This window comes from Heloderma suspectum, chromosome 14, assembly GCF_057233095.1.
Source record: "Heloderma suspectum isolate Gila_16-S chromosome 14, 16-S_ref, whole genome shotgun sequence".
In the NCBI taxonomy this organism is placed as follows: Eukaryota; Metazoa; Chordata; class Lepidosauria; order Squamata; family Helodermatidae; genus Heloderma; species Heloderma suspectum.
In genome coordinates this window covers 13544554-13562355 of record NC_139471.1, presented here as the reverse complement: position 1 = coordinate 13562355, position 17802 = coordinate 13544554, and the positions used below count along the sequence as shown (strand labels likewise).

The following is a 17802-nucleotide window of genomic DNA, read 5'->3' as shown; positions in this document are numbered from 1 at the left end:
AGGAGATCTGGTCTACCCAACCAGCAGAACAGGCTGTACCATTTCAATTTGCAGGTGTGTGACCTCTAATATGATGAGGCAAGCCGAAAGGAGGCATTCCAGGAAAGGAGACATTCCAGGAAAGGAGGCATTCCAGATACAAAACAGAGGACCTCCCTCAACTGTTGCGAATGGAACTCCCATGCCAATCGCGCTCGGCCAAGGATGCTTCAGAATATGGTCACACAACCTGTTTACACCACTGGTTTACTGCTGGTTATCTCACACTACTGCTGCTAGCGGGCCCCACATCCCACACGGCCTGGAGTTTTGCCCTCTTGTGCACCCTCACTCCTGAATTGTCATGGCGGCCTTCGCCAACTCAATGCCGTCCAGACGTTTTGGATGACAACTCTGAGCATTCCTGACCATTGCCCATGCTGGCTGAGGCTGCTTGGGGAGGAAGTCCAAAACATCTGGAGGACACCAGGTTGGGGAAGCCTGGGCAAAGTTTTCTGACTCTCAAACTGTTTGACAGTAACAATGAAATTACTTTCCCCATCCAAAATTCAGCTCCTGAAATGAAGGAAGCTTGGAGTACCTAGGAGGGGACTTCTGTGTGAAAGGACTGTGAGCTCAGTTCCGTTCTGGTAGCCAACACTGATTCTTAGCCTCAAAGGCACCCTGTTCTTTGATTCTAAGTGTTATCCTTCTGCATCTGGCTCTGGTTGGTGGGGCTTGGGATTCTAGTAAAACTCGAAGTTGATCCGACAGGCCTGATATCTACCCATACCTGGTACAGACCACCAGAGATCACACAGGAGGAGATGGCCAATAAAATTCCAAAATGTTTCCAAATGGATTTGCTCCCAGCCAAGGAACTTTGAGGACCACAGTTTGGTGAAGGCCCACTGTGTTGTGCAAAACCAAATTCTTGGGTGCAGACAATGGCTCAGGAGTGACTGATGCTGCAAGAGGGCTGAAGCTAAGCAAGTGTCGGCTGGGTCAGTCCTGTGGATGGGAGACCATGACAACCACCACGGTAAAATAAAAACCCCAATAATTCCCAACACCTGTACAAAGCTACAATTCCCAAACATCCTTGGGGGGCGGGTGGGGGGCCGAGGGAAGCGATGACATTAAAACCCAGCCTCAAACCCCCAGTGTAGGGCTGTGGTGACAAACAGAAGCTTCCAAGGTAAATGCACGAGGCGGCATTTCGTCAGGCCAAAGGGATGTTTCCCCACTGCCCCGTTTCAGGTTAAAGATGACGACAATTCAGAAATGGGTAGCTGTTCAGATGGCAAGTTCTGGCTAAAAGAGATTCATGGTATAGGATTTGATGGAAGCAGCGTTGGGCACATTTTCAAAATTGTAGTTGTAAAAACCGCAAGCATTTTCTCATCCAAAGAACCCAAAAACGGAAAAAAGAAAAAAAAGAAAGAGAGAGAGAGAAAAGGAGGCGGGGAGAGACAGGGAGAGAGAGAGAGAGAGAGAGAGAGAGAGAAAGACGTGATGTAAGAATCAAAGAAGCCCTTCCGAGGGAGAAAGAGTTTCTTTTCTGTAGTAAGCTGCTTTTACTTTTTTTGCTTTCTTTGGCTCTCATTCCATTGTTGGAGCCTTCTCCTCAAAAGTTACCCTAGTGGAATCTCTGAAGTCGGGGTGCCTCAGATCCATGAGAAATTTGTTGGGAGTAAGAATGTGAGTAGAACCTGTGAGAGAACAGAGTGTGGACTGACTCCTTGCACAGAAAAAAAAAAACAGTCAGAAGGAACATGCTCCCCAAAAAAGAAGATTTAAAGGCCTTACGTATTTCATATCATCAGAGGTTATCGGTACAAAAGCCAGTGAAGATGTGTGAAGAAGCCAATGAGAGACAGACACTCACCAAGAGACAAAGAGAAACAGACCACGATGGATGGACGGACAGTCGGGGAAGTATTGTTACAGCATGCACAGAAATGCAATAGAGAAGGCTGGGTTTTGGCAGTCACCGTCGGGCCTCCGTGAACTGTGTTTGCAGCACAGATCTGTTTGGAGCTCAGGGCCAAACTAGACATCATATTTGGCTCCTAATTTGCCCTTGCGTCACTGATTTTTTTAAAAAGAAATAGCTGGAAATTGGGTGTCGGGGAAGAAACCGGATGGGGACTCTGGCATGAGAGAAGGAAGGGCTTTGAGCCTTGGTCCCCACCATGAAATCATCCCACCCCACTTTCCTCCCATTACAGATAGCAGGCACAAGGGGGGGTTGATTCTGATCAGGGCCACAGCAAGGTCAAAGAGTTGAAGTCCCCCTCCCTCCATGTCATGATTCCAATCTGGCTTTCCCCCACGCCACGCAGGCCAGCTATTTTGTTTTTAAAAACCAACTATGCAAGGGCAGGCCGCATGACAATGTCACATCTACGTTTCATCCTTGGATGCGTGGCTTTGGGGGCATCCAAGCACTGCATCCCCCCTTGCACAATTCCCATTCTCAGCTTTCCCAAATCTGATGCCCCCCAGATATGCACATCTGGAGGGTTCCAGGTTGTGGAAAGGTATCCTCAGGGAGGTGGGGGTAAAAACCTCTACTCAAGGTCCTGATCAAGCCCTCCTACAGGTGCTTAAAAAAAATCGCTGGACAGGTTGCATTTAACAGGACATATCGTTTGGTCAGATGTTTATAGCAGCTGCATAGCCAGTAGAAATCAACAGGAGAAGCTTTTACCTGTATGAATGCCTGGTGATATGTATGTATGTATGTATTTATGTATTTCCTGCCTATTTTCCTCCTTAAGGAAGCCAAGGCAGCATACACAACCCTCCTCCTCGTCTCCATTTTGTCGTCAGAACAACCCTGCGAGGTGGGTTGGGCTGAGAGTCTGTGACTGGCCCAAAGTCACCCAGTGAGCTTCCATGGCTGAGCGGGGACTAGAACCCGGATCTCTCAACCCCCAGTCCAACACTCTAGCCATCACACCATGGTGGCTCTCTCCCATTTGGCGATAGGAAAACCATGACCAGCTGCTGTCTGCCCACCATGCCTCTGTTAAAGATATATCATCTCTCTAGCAGTCAGGTTCAGCAGTGTTAAACATCCCAGTTTCAGGTGGCAATTATAGTCCGCTATTTCTTGAAAGTGAGATCGAGGACTTCCCTAAGTCACTCCTGTATCTGCCAGTACTGGCAACCATCTTGTCTAAGGGTGGACTAGAGTGTTGGACCAGGAGCCAGGAGATCCGGGTTCTAGTCCCCACTCAGCCACGGAAGCTCACTGGGTGACTTTGGGCCAGTCACAGACTCTCAGCCCAACCCACCTCACAGGGTTGTTGTTGTGAGGATAAAATGGAGGAGGACTACGTACGCCGCCTTGGGTTCCTTAAGGTGGAAAAAAGGCAGGATATAAATGAAATAAATAAATAAATAAATAAATAAATAAATAAATAGTAAAATGCACAGGAATGACAGAACAAGCCCTTCTCAAGTCTTGGGGCGGAGAGAGGCATCAGGGTCTGGGAGGCGGAGGGCATTTCTCCCAGAAAGCTGAAGGCAGTTTGAAAGAAGGATTGGGGCTCATGGTGTATACATTTGTCCCAATTTTGCCTCTAGTAAAACAGCCTACACAAGCTTTCATTTCAGGGCTGTTCACATGATACAACAGCTCACTATGGGTTATTTCTTTAACCCATAGCGAGGCTGCAATTCAGACAACCCTTCTTGTCTGACAGCCGTTTTTGTCACCCAATTTCTCCTGCCTGGATTAGTTTTTGATGGCTGGCTCTTGTTACAGCAGTGTTTTACTTTGTGTGTGTGTGTGGTTTTTTTTTTTTAATGGTTATGATGCTTCATCTATTGCTGCTCTTGTCTGTAGTGTTCTCCGGTTTTAATTCCATTTTGTTTCCAGTCACTCACAAGCCGCTTCAGAGACCGAGAATTGACACGGCAACGCTGACGTGAATGCATAAAAGAAATCGGGCTGGTCCAACATTGTGGGAGGCCCGGAGGCGGAATGCTGCCACCCTGAAAGAGTGCGAGGTAGCGCCTTGACAAACATTAAGAAACACCCGTGCAGCTCTCACAGACTGCAGAGCGGAAAAATGCATTGTTAAACGTCAGAAGCTACATTTGAGAAGTTACCCGCCACATACACACAGATGCGTGCGTGCGCACGCGTGCACGCACACACACATGTACACAGAGGGGGGGAGAGGGGGGAGAGAGGAGGGGGAGAGAGGGGGGAGAGAGGAGGAGGGAGAGGGAGGAGGGAGGAGGGAGAGGGAGGAGGCAAGAGTGATGTAACACGGCTGACCAGATATATGAGATGTGAGGTGGAAAGAGAAAGAGGGGTAAGTGTCACAGGGGAAAGCAAGCAGGGGAAAAATCCAGTGAGCAGATGAGTGTGAGAGCCAGACATCAGGGTTGCGACCAAGGTAAGCTTGGTGTTACAGGGAGCAGCTGACGGAGGTGTCAGCCATCAGGACAAGGAAGGCCAATATACAAGGTCTGAGCACAAAAAGGCCTTCCAGTGCCTCTGTTATTAAGGCTACCCCAGTTCCCATAAGCCACTACAGGCCTTTATCTGATCGGTGCAATTAACCTGGGTTCCTGGGCTGTAAAGCTGGGCTGGAGTTATGGGGGAGGGGGGTTGCACTTTAGGGGATTGGGGTGAAAATGCCCCCACCCCAAAGATCAAATCAATCTCTGGGGTGGAAAGAAAATTCTAAAATCTTTCTGGATGGTGGGGTCTTTGCATTGTCGTTGCAATAGGACATTCTGAGCTTCTCCACACCGGGTATTTTATCTCACAACTTTACTGGGGCTGCTGCTTCCGGATTCTTTGCAGGATTAAGGTCGGCTCCTTCACACACACACTTCCTCTTTATCTGCAATTTCTATATGTTTCATTATACAGCCGCTAGAGGGCGCTGCTGTTAGGGCGCAATTCCCTCTTTACATGGACAAATTCAATTCAGGGTTTTTATCGCCTCATCTCTGTTCCAAATAAAGCCACGGAAATGGACGGACAGCACGGGAGAGGCACTGGAGGCTGATGAGGTCATGTAAAGGACACACAACCTTCCATGAGCAACCGATCTCAATACCGGGATAACAGCCCCGTCGGCAGAAGCCCCCTCTTAAGGAAGTTAGAATGCTGCTGGGCTGCTGCAGGCAGCCAAGACAATGCTTGGAGTGACAGCAGGGCATTTTTCTTCCACAAAAAGAAAGCCAGCCCTCAGCCACCTCACTTTTCTTAAAGGTAAGACTCAAAAGAAGCCTGAGAATTTCACCTGACTGCCCACCACCGAAAATTGCCAAATATCTCACACACACTTTCGTGGAAGGCCAATGCTCCTGTGAAAGGCGGATATTCAGTTCAGCACTGTGCAAGTGAGGACTCACACAACTGAACGCTGCTCTATATATAAAATGATGTCACTGCATGCAGAAAATTAGCATGTCAGGGTTAGTTCAAGGCTAGCCTCCCCCCAAGATGCTAGTTTGCTACTTGCAGGGATAAGTGTGTGTGTTCAGTCACATGAGCCCCCATGCACAGTCAGATATAGACCAGCCCAGGCGGAAAAGCTCAATGAGAATAAAGCTAAAATCACATCATGAAGTGGGGCTGCTTTTCCTGCCTATTGTTTCCTTCACCTACTACAGGGCAGAAACATTGCCCCCTGACCTATACGTATACTATACACATGGGGGTAGGAATCTGGGAACATAACCACAGGTTCTGTCGCATAATGTTTGATGCAACACTGAACCCACAGATGTCAGGGGACAAGAAGATGGCCGGGTCCAGGAGATGCTGGTAGGGCCGTCTCCCTGGCAGAAATCAACAAGAACAGTATTACCATCATGCCAGAGATTATGGGATGTATAATTGGGGCGCCCTACCAAGTGGGAAGGGATGCTCCACTGAGGCGTCAGACCATGTCTACTGCCACAGGCCCTGGGGGGTGGGAGGGAAAGGGTCAGCGGCAGTGGGCGCTCGATGTGCAATTTGAGCAGGCCCAGCTCGCAACCAGGCCCTGCTCACGAGAGGTCAAAACAGGGGTGCTCCCTTTCACACACACCCTGCCAATGGCGCTGCAGCACAGTCCCCTGCATGAGGACTAGTGTGCTGTAGAAAATAATAACGGTTGTAAAAGTTGCGGCTATGTAGCAGGGGCAAGGTGAGGGCAGAGCGGACTTCGTGGAGAGCTTTCCGGAAGAGTCATCCGGAGACTGGATTTTGCCACAGTCGGGGCAGGTTGTGAGGGGGAAGCGAGGCGGGGAGAAAGGTGGAAACAAAGACGTGCCACATGGAGCCAGCGAACGTGAGGCGGGGCAAAGTCCAACTCCGCCCACCACGGACTCACCTATTAGCACCTCCCACTTCCCACTGGCTTGCGAGACCTCATAGGCGCAGCGCATCTCGCTCAGGCCCACGCCCCCCAGGATGAAAATGATGAGGCGGGGGCCACTCCTGTACTCCCCAGGGGCCTTGTTCTTGTGCCAGTGGCCATAGCGGGCACTGGATTCCGGGAAGAGGAGGAAGGGAGAAGGAAAAAGAAGAAGAGACCATGCAGAAGTTCGACTCACTTTGATTCACAGAATTGTTTCTTTGACTGTTATGTACATTCTTGGTTCATCGCTGTCCTAAGCTGCACAACGCTTGTCACATGCAACCAAAACCTCGTTGTACTGCGATCTCTCGTTTACAGCTTCCTGTGAAGAAGCCATCTTATGGACGGCCAATAAATGACCCTTCCCATATAAATCTCTGGATATACCTCAGGGGTGGGGAACCTGTGGCCCTCCAGAGAGACGACAACTCCCATCAGCCCAAGCCAGCATGGCCCACCCCCGATATACATACATTAACCCAGCCTTCCCCGACCCGGTGCCTTCCAGGCGTTTTGGACAACCGCCAGGATCCCTGACCCCTGGCCATGCTGGCTGAGGCTGATGGGAGCTGAAGTCCAAAACATCAGGGGGACTCAGTTTGGGGAAGGCTCTATTGTTATCCTTACATCAATTCAGTAAAGTAGGCCAGTGTTTCTGTTCCTCATATTGCAGAGGAGGGAACCTGAGGCCGAGAGAGAGCGGTTTGCCTAAGGCCTCTGTGTCCTGGCAGACGCAAGACCGAACGGGGGGGGGGGCGTTCCAATTCATAGCTCTGTGTGTGGGGCTTTGATGCAAAAATAGGGTGGGCCATTGGCCATGCTGGCTGGAAAGGGTGGAAGCTCTAGTCCAACGCCAGGTTGCCCTCAGACACGACGATGACTTCCCGCCCTTCTGACTGCAGAAATATTCTGCTACACACCTGCTTGATCCAGATGAGAAAAACACTGTCTTTCCCTCTGCAGCAGCCTTTAAAGCCCCCTTGGCAATCATGCATCCCTCCTCCACACCCAGTTTACCTGGATTCGTTCCAAGTACACCAGAGTTAACTGAACCATGCTGCAGTGCGCTGCAGTGCCCCCAGCAGCAATTCCCTGAATACTTTAGTTGCTTTAAGCTGTGCTTTTGTACAAAAGAACCACAACCCAGGATGGGCTGGGGGTGCAATAAAATAGGGGGAAGGAGCAGCCCAAGGTATGCCTTATGGCTAGTGCTGCCCCCCGAATATGAGGTGAGATGGGTTCTTCCTACCTGACAGCTGTAGTGCTGAAGGAGGCCGAGGAACGGGTGGAGATGTAAGGGTAGTGCTTGGTGTCTAGCTTATCCTCAATGGCATCCTGGAAAGAGAAGAGCAAGAGGCCGGTGTCAGGGTTGTCTCTGAGCCCATAGAGTCGCAAGACAGCTCTGATTCTGAGGAGGAGATACAATTTGTGGGGAAGGAACTCTTTCAGACTTCAGAGGCGCAGCTGGAGGGGGACCCCCCCCACTCACATCCCTGGGAGCGACAGTGACCCAGGCATGGAAAGGGAGGGACAACTTGAGCTTTTAGACGCAAGGCGCAGGCACAAGTGAGAGATTGCAGGAGCCGAGCTGAGGTGCTCAGCCCGATTGGCTCGACATCAACAGCTGCGCCCAGAGGCCCCACAGGAGAGGGGGAGATCTTCCCCTCCCACCCCTTAAGTTCAGAGAGTTGCCACATTTTTCCCAAATGGAGATCAACTGACATCCTAACCCTTAGAAACCCCTAGATGGCTGTTCCTTTGTAGTTCCTCTGAGTCTCAGGCAATTAGCATCTGTATGCTTCATTAGGATGAATGGAATTAAAGCCTTGGAAAGCAGCCCTTTTGTCTGAGTGTTGATTCTGGCTATTGGAGGATTCAACAGGCAACAGGGGCATCCTGACAGCCGGCCCTTTGGGAGCAGTTCTGCATGTGTCCCAGCCAGCTTGCTCCAACAACCTTCCCCTCGGAGCCTCGCCGGCAGTCTTTGAGTGCTTCCATAGGCAGAGCTTTGGGTGTGTCAGACATATGTTAAAAAGAGGCCCACAGTGGAAGGGCTTGGAATGCTCTTCTTAATGTACACACAGCTGCAACACAGCAAGGGTCAGAATGCTGCTATTTGCTCCTCGCCACTGGGTGCTCAAACCTGCAGCCCAGCTCTGGCATTTTACCTCTCTGTTCCCACTGCAAGCAGTAATAAGAACATCAGAAGAGCCCTGCTGGATCAGACCAAGGGTCCATCTAGTCCAGCATTCTGTTCGCACAGTGGCCAACCAGCTGCCCATGGGAAACCTACAAGCAGGACACGAGGGGAACAGCACCCTCCCATCCATGCTCCCCAGCAACTGGTATACATAGGCATACTGCCTCTGATTACTGGAGGTAGCACAGAGGCATCAGGACTAGTAGCCACTGATAGCCTTCTTCTCCAGGAATTTGTCTAACTCCCTTTTAAAGCCATCCAAATTGGTGGCTGTCACTACATCACGTGGACGTCAATTCCATAGTTTGACTCTGCGCTGTGTGAAGAAGCCCTCCCTTTGATCTGTCCTGAATCTCCCACCAATCAGCTTCATGAGATGATCCCCTTGGGTTCTAGTGTTATGAGAGAGGGAGAAAAATGTCTCCCTATCCACATTCGCCACACCATGTATAATTTTGTACACCTCTTTCATCTCTCCCCTTACCCTCCTTTTTTCCAAGCTAAAAATTCCCATCTGTTGTATGCTTCTCTCATAGGGGAGATGCTCCAGCCCCATGATCATCTTAGTTGCCCTTTTCCGCACTTTTCCCAGCTCTAAAAAGTCTCTTTTTTTAGGTGTGTTGACCAGAACTGGACACAGTGTCCCAAGTGTGGCCGCACCCTAGATTTGTATAGGGGCAGTATGATATTGGCAGTTTTATTCTCAATTCCTTTCCTAATTATGCCTAACATGGAGTTTGCCTTTTTACAGCAGCCGCATGCTGGGTTGACATCTCCATCGAGCTGTCCACCACAACCCCCAGATCTGTAGTTAGGCCTGGGCCTTGGGGTTAAAGTTCATGGCCCTGCAGCTACCAGAGCCCCTCAAGAGACCACCCAGAGAGCAGCAAGTGGGAAAGACAGCAGAAGCAAACTCCAAGTCATGATGGTGCTATGATCTGAGTGCAAAATGCAAAACTGCACACGCTCAGGGCATTTTTATTTTTAAATCAGAGTTGTCAAACAGCTTTGTTGTTATTGTTCTAACATATCAGGAATGTAAAAGGAGTTGTAAAGCATAGAATGGTGGGGCAGGGGCAAAAAGAAATGTTAGTTGCATGCTTCACAACTGAAGTAATACCAGGTGGCCCAAAAGTAGGTATGCAGTTGTTTAGAATGTTGATGGGAGGGGGAGAGAATGTGTGAGTAGATGTGTGGGTGGAGTCAGAATGACAGTTGGGAAGAGTGAGTGACAGGGAGTGACAGTTAAATCAGTTAAGTGTAGAGAGTGAGGGGAGTGAGGCCCTTAAGTAGGCATACAGTTGTTTAGTTTTTGCTATTTTCTCCCACATGTTACACAATGTTGTAGTGCCACAACTCAGAACCAGGGCTAACTTTGCCGAACTGCTCTTCCAACAAGATGGGGCACCTCCTCATTATGCTTTTGCAGTAAGGGACTATCTTGACAACACCTTCCCACAGCACTGGATCGGAGGACGTGGTAGCATTGAATGGCCACCACGTTCACCCGACTTAACACCAATGGACTTCTTTTGGGGGGGCATAGTAAAGAATAAGGTTTTTGAGAGGAATCCCCAGACAGTGGACAAATTAAAAGAGTTCATCTTGGAAGCATTTATGGACGTTAATGGAATACATTTTGAGCACTTACAAGATTAAACAGCGTTAAACAAATGTAAATGTAATAAACAATGTAATAAAATGCAAATAAACTATACCGTATACCTACGTTTGGGCCACTCTGTATACAGCGGCCATCTAAAGGGGAAGGGGTTCATAAGACCATTAAATCCAGAGTCAAAAATTACCCAGCTATAACACTGACTGCAAGCCTGGCAGAGCTCTGTGGCTCAAGGGCGCCATCAGGGCTGCAATACCAGCCTGCCCGAGGGCACCACCAGCAGACCCCAGCAAGGGCCAATCCTGGTCCCTATAAAGCTCTACTTGCTCCCCAGTCTGAACTTTTTATCTCTTGTGCGAGAACGCTGCTGCTGCCCTGGATCTTGGCCCAACGAAAGGGTGGCCTAATTTTGGGGGTCCCGAGAAAGAGAGAGAGAGAGAGAGAAGGTCCATCAGAGAAATTCAGAACAAAGAAGTATTCAGATTCCTTGGGAGCCAAACGACACATTGCATTAATATTGTAGCCTGTAGCTGAGGGTTAGGTTTTTCTAATGTAGGCACATGCAGCCCCGATTCCGATCAGGACCACCATGCACTGGGAGGGGAGGATTAGACCTTTTCCTCCATGGGGGGAGGGGGCATTAATAAAATGGGGAAAAGCCTCCGTTGATGCCAATGGAGAATTTTTTTCTTATGTTAATCTCCCTCACACGCACACACACACACACACAGCAGGGGATTTCGGAAAGCAAAAAGTTTAATCCTCCCCTCTCGGTGTGCAGTGGTTCCAATCCAACACAGAGCTGTGTGTCCTGACGCTAGAGTAAAGAAAAAGTGAACCCCCAGCTACATGCTACGCGATTAGTGTAAGATGCACAGTCTTCTGTGCCTCAGAACTTGACCTTGGCCTGCCCTTAATAATGCACCCACTACTGCCCCCCCTTTGTTCTGCATTTTCCTACTCTGGAGTCCAACCCCTGCCTGTTTTGAACCATATTCCTGCCTCTGCCCTGCTTCGACTGACAACCAGCCCCCATCCCAGATTCTGGAACCCAGTGGTCCTGCATTGCTGCAAATTCCACCCACGTTGGGCTCTGGCCCCACCCACTTTTGACTCGGGTCCAACCATCATGAGCCCTGGACCCCAATGGACTTGTCTTGTGGGTCAATGCCCCTTCACAGGAAAAAAAGTCTAGTGCCTGGCTCACTCGGGCCTGACACCCTGAAGCCAAAGCGTCTGAAACAGAAACAGTATAATCTCATTGCAGGCAACCTTCTGCCAGGTGATTCGCAGTGGCCACTGTAGAATGGATGGATTTAAAGAAAAAAAAAGGATTAGACAAATGTGTTAATTTGGTCATGTTTAACTTCAGAACCTATATAATTTCCTTAAATAAACAAGCCCTGAACAAGATACCTGAGAGAGTGCCTCCTTCTTTACCAACCTGCCTGGTCACTGAAGACATCAGAGAGCAGATCCCTGGTGGTTCCACATGGACCCATGGCCCGGTTGGAGTCCAGCAGGAAAAGAGCCTTCAGTGTGGTGCCCCCCTTCCTGTGGAATTCCCTGCCTTTGGAGGTCAGGCAGGCACCAATATTGTGTTGCTTCCGGCACCTCCTGAAGACATTGCTATTTCAAGAGTGAGCAGCCGCGGTTTATTAAATCCAATCTTATTGGAATTTGTCATTTAAAAAAATGTTTTAACTGTTTTAGCCTGGTTTTTTATTCTTTTATCTTTGTTGTTCACCACTCTGAAATCTTCTGATGTGGAGCGGTATATAAATATTGTAAATAAATAAAGCATTTAAAAGATTTCAATTTACTTTTTTGCCTGTGGCGATGTTTGCCTGTTCAGACTTAGCTTGGTTACCCACCAGAGTGTTTAGAGCCCAATTGGGCTAGGTTCTGAGCTTAAACAGGCCTGAATTAACAAAATGCAGAGAGGGAATATAACTTGATCAATAGTTCAGTCACAATTGCTAGAAAAAGAAAAAGAAAAGCTTCCATATTTGGTGGCTGCAAGTGTTTATTTATTCTGTATTTGTCTGTAGGTTTATAACCCCACCTTCGGACTTTAATAAAATCCATAAGGCAGCTTACATTAAAAAAAAGAAAAACAACTAGTATTTTTAAAAATAAAAACTACCACAGATATAACAAAGCAAAACAGAGTAGTAATAAACCAGGGAAGTTACTATAGATCAAAGGCCTGTGGAATGTTTTAAAAAGAGTCTTTACATGATCCAGCACCAGAAGAATGCCTCCAGAGAGGGAATTTAACAAATGGGGGTGCCACCACCAAGTAGGCACTGTCCCTGGACAACCTGCTGAACCTCAGAAAGTGGGGCCACCCAGACCAGAGCCTCAGACAATGATCTCTGAATCCCAGGGAAAAACAGAGCAGTTGCCTCCCTCATGCCCCTATTTGTGAAGGTCATAGGAGTAGCTGGGATGGCCACAGGTGGAGTCAGAATGCTGGGTTAGATGGAGCTGTGCTCTGATCCATCAAGGCAATCTCTCATGCATTTATGTCCTTAGGAAGATATGCCCCTTCCCCAACTCCAGATCCTCACCTCCATGATGTCCTTGACCACTGGGGTCCATCGGGAGAGCTGGTAGGTCTGCTCGCTGATACGCTCCTTCCGTTCTGGTTTGCTTCTGCGGCGTAAGGTGGACTGAGCACAAGGGAGACAAAACACAGGAGGGCATTGGTACACAAAACACTCGCCTGGGATTTGGCTGGATTGAACCCTAAATGGGTTCTTTCTCGCCCTCTCGGGCACCTTGTGGACAGGCTGCCTACGAGCTCAGATTCTAGACAGTACTCACAGCCCTTTAAACAAAAGAAGTCCAGAGACCAGGTTAGAAGAAGGACTTACGTCTGTGATGATGGGTACTCCGAGGTGGGCCATGTTGGTGATGATTTCGCTGTCTTCGGGTGGGATCTGCGCGTGCTGGATCAGCTTGTTTAGGTTCTCCTCGGTGATGCCTGGAGAGGGGTGAGGGAACCCCACAAGAGAGGCCATTTCACAAACAGTAAAGGTTTGAAGTGCATTCACAAATGGTGGTGTTGGGGTGAATTTTGAGCTCATATGCAGGAGGAAGAGAGGGAGAAAGGGTTCTTGGGTGCATGTGAATGTCTGTATGTGTGTATAGTGTGTGTGTGTACGTGTACGCACCCATATATATATTAGTGCTGTGCTAAAAATTTCTCCCACATTTTTTTCGACCATCCTCATTCAATCTGATAGAAAAGAAATTGCTTTCAAAAAGAAATTCCAAGGAGGAGAAATTTCGGAGAAATTCTCAGGGTTGGGTTTGGGGTTCTTGTGCTTACCTTACTTACGAGGTGGCTGAGGAGGGTGCCTGAGTCTCCTGTCTGTCATTGTACAATAATCTCTGTGGCAGCCCGTAGCCTCCTCGGCTACCCGCACTTCAGTTAAAGCCATCCTGAGGCCATTCCTCCCATGGGGCTTTTTCAGTTCAGGGAGTGCAGGTGGCTTGGGAGGCTGCAGAGCAATGCAACAATGTGTAATAGGATGCTGGGTGAAACAGATCTTTGGCCTGAAAACACACACGGCACCCTCGGCCACCTCGCAGGGATTAGGTAAGCTCAAAAATACCACCAAAAGAAATTCAAAATTCTGCCTCAGAAGCGTGGAAGCCTCAATGCAGTTGATGCTGTTGTCACTTATGGAAACAGTGCAATAAACCAAAAACCCTGAGGAAGAAAGAAAGAAGCTGTGCTACAAACCCTGCCAATGGTGAGCCCTACCTGTCAGAAACTGATGGAGAATTTCTCCTCCTCTAGGAGCAATTCAGTGAAATTGTCCCCCCAGTTTCTCTGCCCACATATAGGCCGGAGAATTCTGAGAGGCCCTTTGCTCACAGCTCATATATGAGAAAGACACAGAAAGACTAACAGAGTATTAAAATATATTTTAAGCTAAACGTTTGGATTCCGCCCTCATCAGTAGTAGTGGTGTTAACAGCTATATATGTGTGTGTCAAATGAAATACTCTTTATTACAGTCATTTAGACCTGTTCAAGTTAAAGTACACTCACAATTATACAAATATCAGCACACCGACTACGATTTCTTCAATTTAATTAATACAGTTGTACTCTTGTACACATGGTGATTAAGAAGAAATTAGCCACCTGTTCAATGAGATGTGGGATTTTATCCGAGAGACAGTTGATTACCAGTCTTTCATTTGAAAGACCTGGCAGGGGAGACACCTTGATCATGAAGGAGGTTCGGATAAACCAAGTCACTCAAGGAAGGCCTCCTGAAATAACAATGTCTTCAGGAGGCCGCAGAAGCAACACAACGTTGGCACCTGCCTGACCTCCATAGGTAGGGAGTTCCATAGGAAGGGGGCCACCACGCTGAAGGCTCTTTTCGAGGTGGACTCCAGTTGGGCCATGGGTCCGACTGAAAGTTGGACTGTAAGACTTTCTCCCAGTGTTTTTCTCTTTTATCGTTCATGGAGGGGAAGGATAAAAACATATCTCTATGACACCCCACATGAAATTAGGGTGAGGATCTAGGGATGTACGAAAGTTCCGCCACGGATCTCGGGGAGGCCGAATGCCAGCGCATTCAGCCCCCAGAAATCGGTGGCGGAATGGCCTGCCCCCCCTGCCCCCCCCGGGATGAGACTTACCTTGGGCGGATCTTCCTGGCAGCAGCAGCTCCGACGGCGGTTCGGCGGCAGCGGCTGCAGCAGCTGGTCTTCTGACTGGCTGCCACCACTGCCATTTCCAGTTAAAAAAAAAAAATGTGATAGGCTATGTAAAGATTTACGTAGCCTATCACAGCTAGGTTTTTTTTTTAAAAAAAGTGATAGGCTACGTAAATGTTTACATAGCCTATCACGGCTGACTTTAAAAACAAAACAAAACACGCGCGTATGCAAATGGCGGCAGCCATGGCCGCCGCCATTTGCGTTCCTTATTTTGGCACGTCTTAGTCTACGTAAACATTTACGTAGACTAAGACGGCGAAAATAAGGGGAACGCAAATAGTGTAGCTACGCTATTTGCGTTCCCCTTATTTTCGCTGTCTTAGTCTATGTAAATGTTTACGTAGACTAAGACGTACCAAAATAAGGAACGCAAATGGCGGCGGCCATGGCCGCCGCCATTTGCGTACACGCGTGTTCTTTTTTCTTTAAGTCAGCCGTGATAGGCTACGTAAACATTTACGTAGCCTATCATGGCTGACTGCAGGGACGCAAACGGCGGTGGCTATGGCCGCCGCCATTTACGTCCCTGCTAGCCAGCGGCCGGATGTCCGGCTGCTGGTAGGGCCGGCCAGGATTCCAGGGGGGGGAGGAATGGATCGCCTCCCCCCCCATCCAGGATTCCGGGGGGAGGGACGGAGCGCCTCCCCCCCCCACCATCAGCATAATCCGCGAAAGGTAAGTGATTTTCGTACATCCCTATGAGGATCACAGGTACCCCAACCTAACGCATCTCCTACCATTCTTGAGGAAGATATAGAGCAGGATGATACGGATCTTGTCATAGGTGCTGACATTCGCATCAAGCAGGATTGGGACAATGGCTCGCATGGGGTCCTTGATTTTCTCTCCCTCTGCATCTGTGCCCATGGCCAGGTCCTGGAGGGGAGATAACATCCATCAGCACTTACCCACCTTGGCCCCACAGGACTGGCCCTCCTCTCCCAGCTGATGTCAATCAGGGAGGGAGCAGGTAAGGCAATGCTATATAGTTAACCTTTTTCATTGAGGACAGGAAAAGCCTGCATTAAAGAGACATTAAAAACAACACTCCCTCCATAGAATCATAGAATAGTAGGGCTGGTAGTAGGGCTGGAAGGTGCCTACAAGGCCATCGAGTCCAACCCCCTGCTCAATGCAGGAATCCAAGTCAGAGAATCCCTGACAGATGGCTGTCCGGCCTCGTCTTGTCAAGTATGTACCTAATGTTGGACATGCACTTTTTTTTTTTTTTAATTTTCGGTGGACATGCCCCTTAGCACAAACAGATGGTGGGAGTTGTAGCCCAACACATCTGGAAGGTGCCAGATATGGGAAAGGTTGATACAAAGTAATAGGAAATCATTTAAACCGAGTCCCTATGATTTTTTGTTATGCTTACACAAACTCTCTGGAGTTCAAGCATTTAGCAGACAACGCTTTGACAACACAAATGAAGATACAAATAAGTATGTCTGGTTGAGTAGGAAAAGTATGACCTTCATGATACTGCAATGATGGCTAAGTTCTCATAGACTGAAAAGGGAGACAATCCTGCCCCCCCTCCCCATATTGAGAATTACTGACCTTTTATTAAAAGGAAGACAAAAACGTGTGCACTTGTAAATATTGAATACAGGTGGGACCTGCAGCAAAAATGTTGCAGTGTGGAGTGCTCCAATTCAAGGTTGCAGCCGGCCAGGCTCTCTCTCAGGATACTCCATTCCATCTCCTGATTTTTTAAAAAAATTGTGTTTGGGGAGGAGGGGGGTTTCCATTAAAAAAAAAAGCACCTCTGCAAGCCTTGAGGTTCCTCCCCCCACCTGCCCTGCTCCTGCTGATACTTGCCTTTGTGTATGTGAATAGTGGTGCCGTTCCCTGTGTAAAGATCTACACCTGACTTGGATTCCTGCACTGAGCAGGGGGTTGGACTCGATGGTCTTGTAGGCCCCTTCCAACCCTACTGTTCTATGATTCTATGATCTGCAGAACTGAGTTCGCTTTTACAATGTAGAACAGCCTTTTCCAACTTGGTGCTCTCCAGATCACTGTTGTAGCACAGGCAGAGCTGGCAAATAGCAGGGATGCTGTATCATCCACCATCCCGCTCCCCCCAAATTACCTGTTCCCTTTACATTTAGCTGCAATCCTCTTAATAGCTGGAAGGCCGGGGGGGGGGGGGGAGATTCTTTCTAGCAACCATAGATTGCTCATTGTTGTAAGGCAAAGTATTTTGTTGTTATGTCACACTTTATTTCTATGCCGCCTTTGAGCCAAAAGGCCCCCAAAGCAGCTCACAAAAATATACAAATAAAATATTCAAACGATATGTGAAATACAAGTTTAAGGCAGAAATATCACAACCACCATTTAAAACCAAACAAAAAACAAACAGATAAAGCCCTAAGCCCAAACATACCTTCTACATAACCAAAAGCAAAAATGAGTGTTGTGCTGAAAACGTCTCCATTTTTTCGACCATTCTCAATCAATTGGATAGAAGAGAAAAGAACTTTGATGGTGAAGAAATTTCAGAGAAATTCTCCTGGGTTGGGTTTGGGTTTCTTGGGCTTACTTACTTAGGGGGTGGCCAAGGAGTGAGCACAAGTGTCCTGTCTTTCATTTTACAATCATCTCTCTGGCAGCCGGCAGCCTCCTCAGCTTCCTACACTTCAACTGAAGCCCAGTGGAAGGGCTCATGGGGTAATTCCTCCCACGGGGCTTTTTCAGACCAGGAAGTGGAGGCAGCTTGGGAGGCTAGCTGTGATTCGGTAAGCTCAAACACACCATCAAAAGAAATTCAACATAAATTACAGGCTGTCCTGAGAATGAGGCCGAACAATGGACGCCCCTTTCATGGGGGAAGAAAACTTTCTGGAAACTGGAGGACAGATTTT

General features: G+C 48.4%; 1 protein-coding gene across 3 annotated transcripts in view; it reads right to left on the bottom strand.

Moving 5' to 3' along the window:
• The window catches only part of LOC146335710 (syntaxin-binding protein 1), an 82246-nt gene that overhangs the window by 10433 nt on the left and 54011 nt on the right, over positions 1–17802 (bottom strand). The window contains exons 14-19 of one of the 3 annotated variants that reach the window (XM_084821030.1): positions 15667–15805; positions 13057–13166; positions 12751–12852; positions 7606–7691; positions 6330–6484; positions 1561–1691 (exon numbers count right to left, since the gene is read on the bottom strand). In XM_084821030.1, the coding sequence (XP_084677156.1) occupies positions 1582–1691; positions 6330–6484; positions 7606–7691; positions 12751–12852; positions 13057–13166; positions 15667–15805 (702 nt within the window). In that variant the 3' untranslated portion in view covers positions 1561–1581. The remainder of the gene's footprint in view (positions 1–1560; positions 1692–6329; positions 6485–7605; positions 7692–12750; positions 12853–13056; positions 13167–15666; positions 15806–17802) is intronic. The other 2 variants (XM_084821031.1, XM_084821032.1) reach the window with 2 other exon arrangements.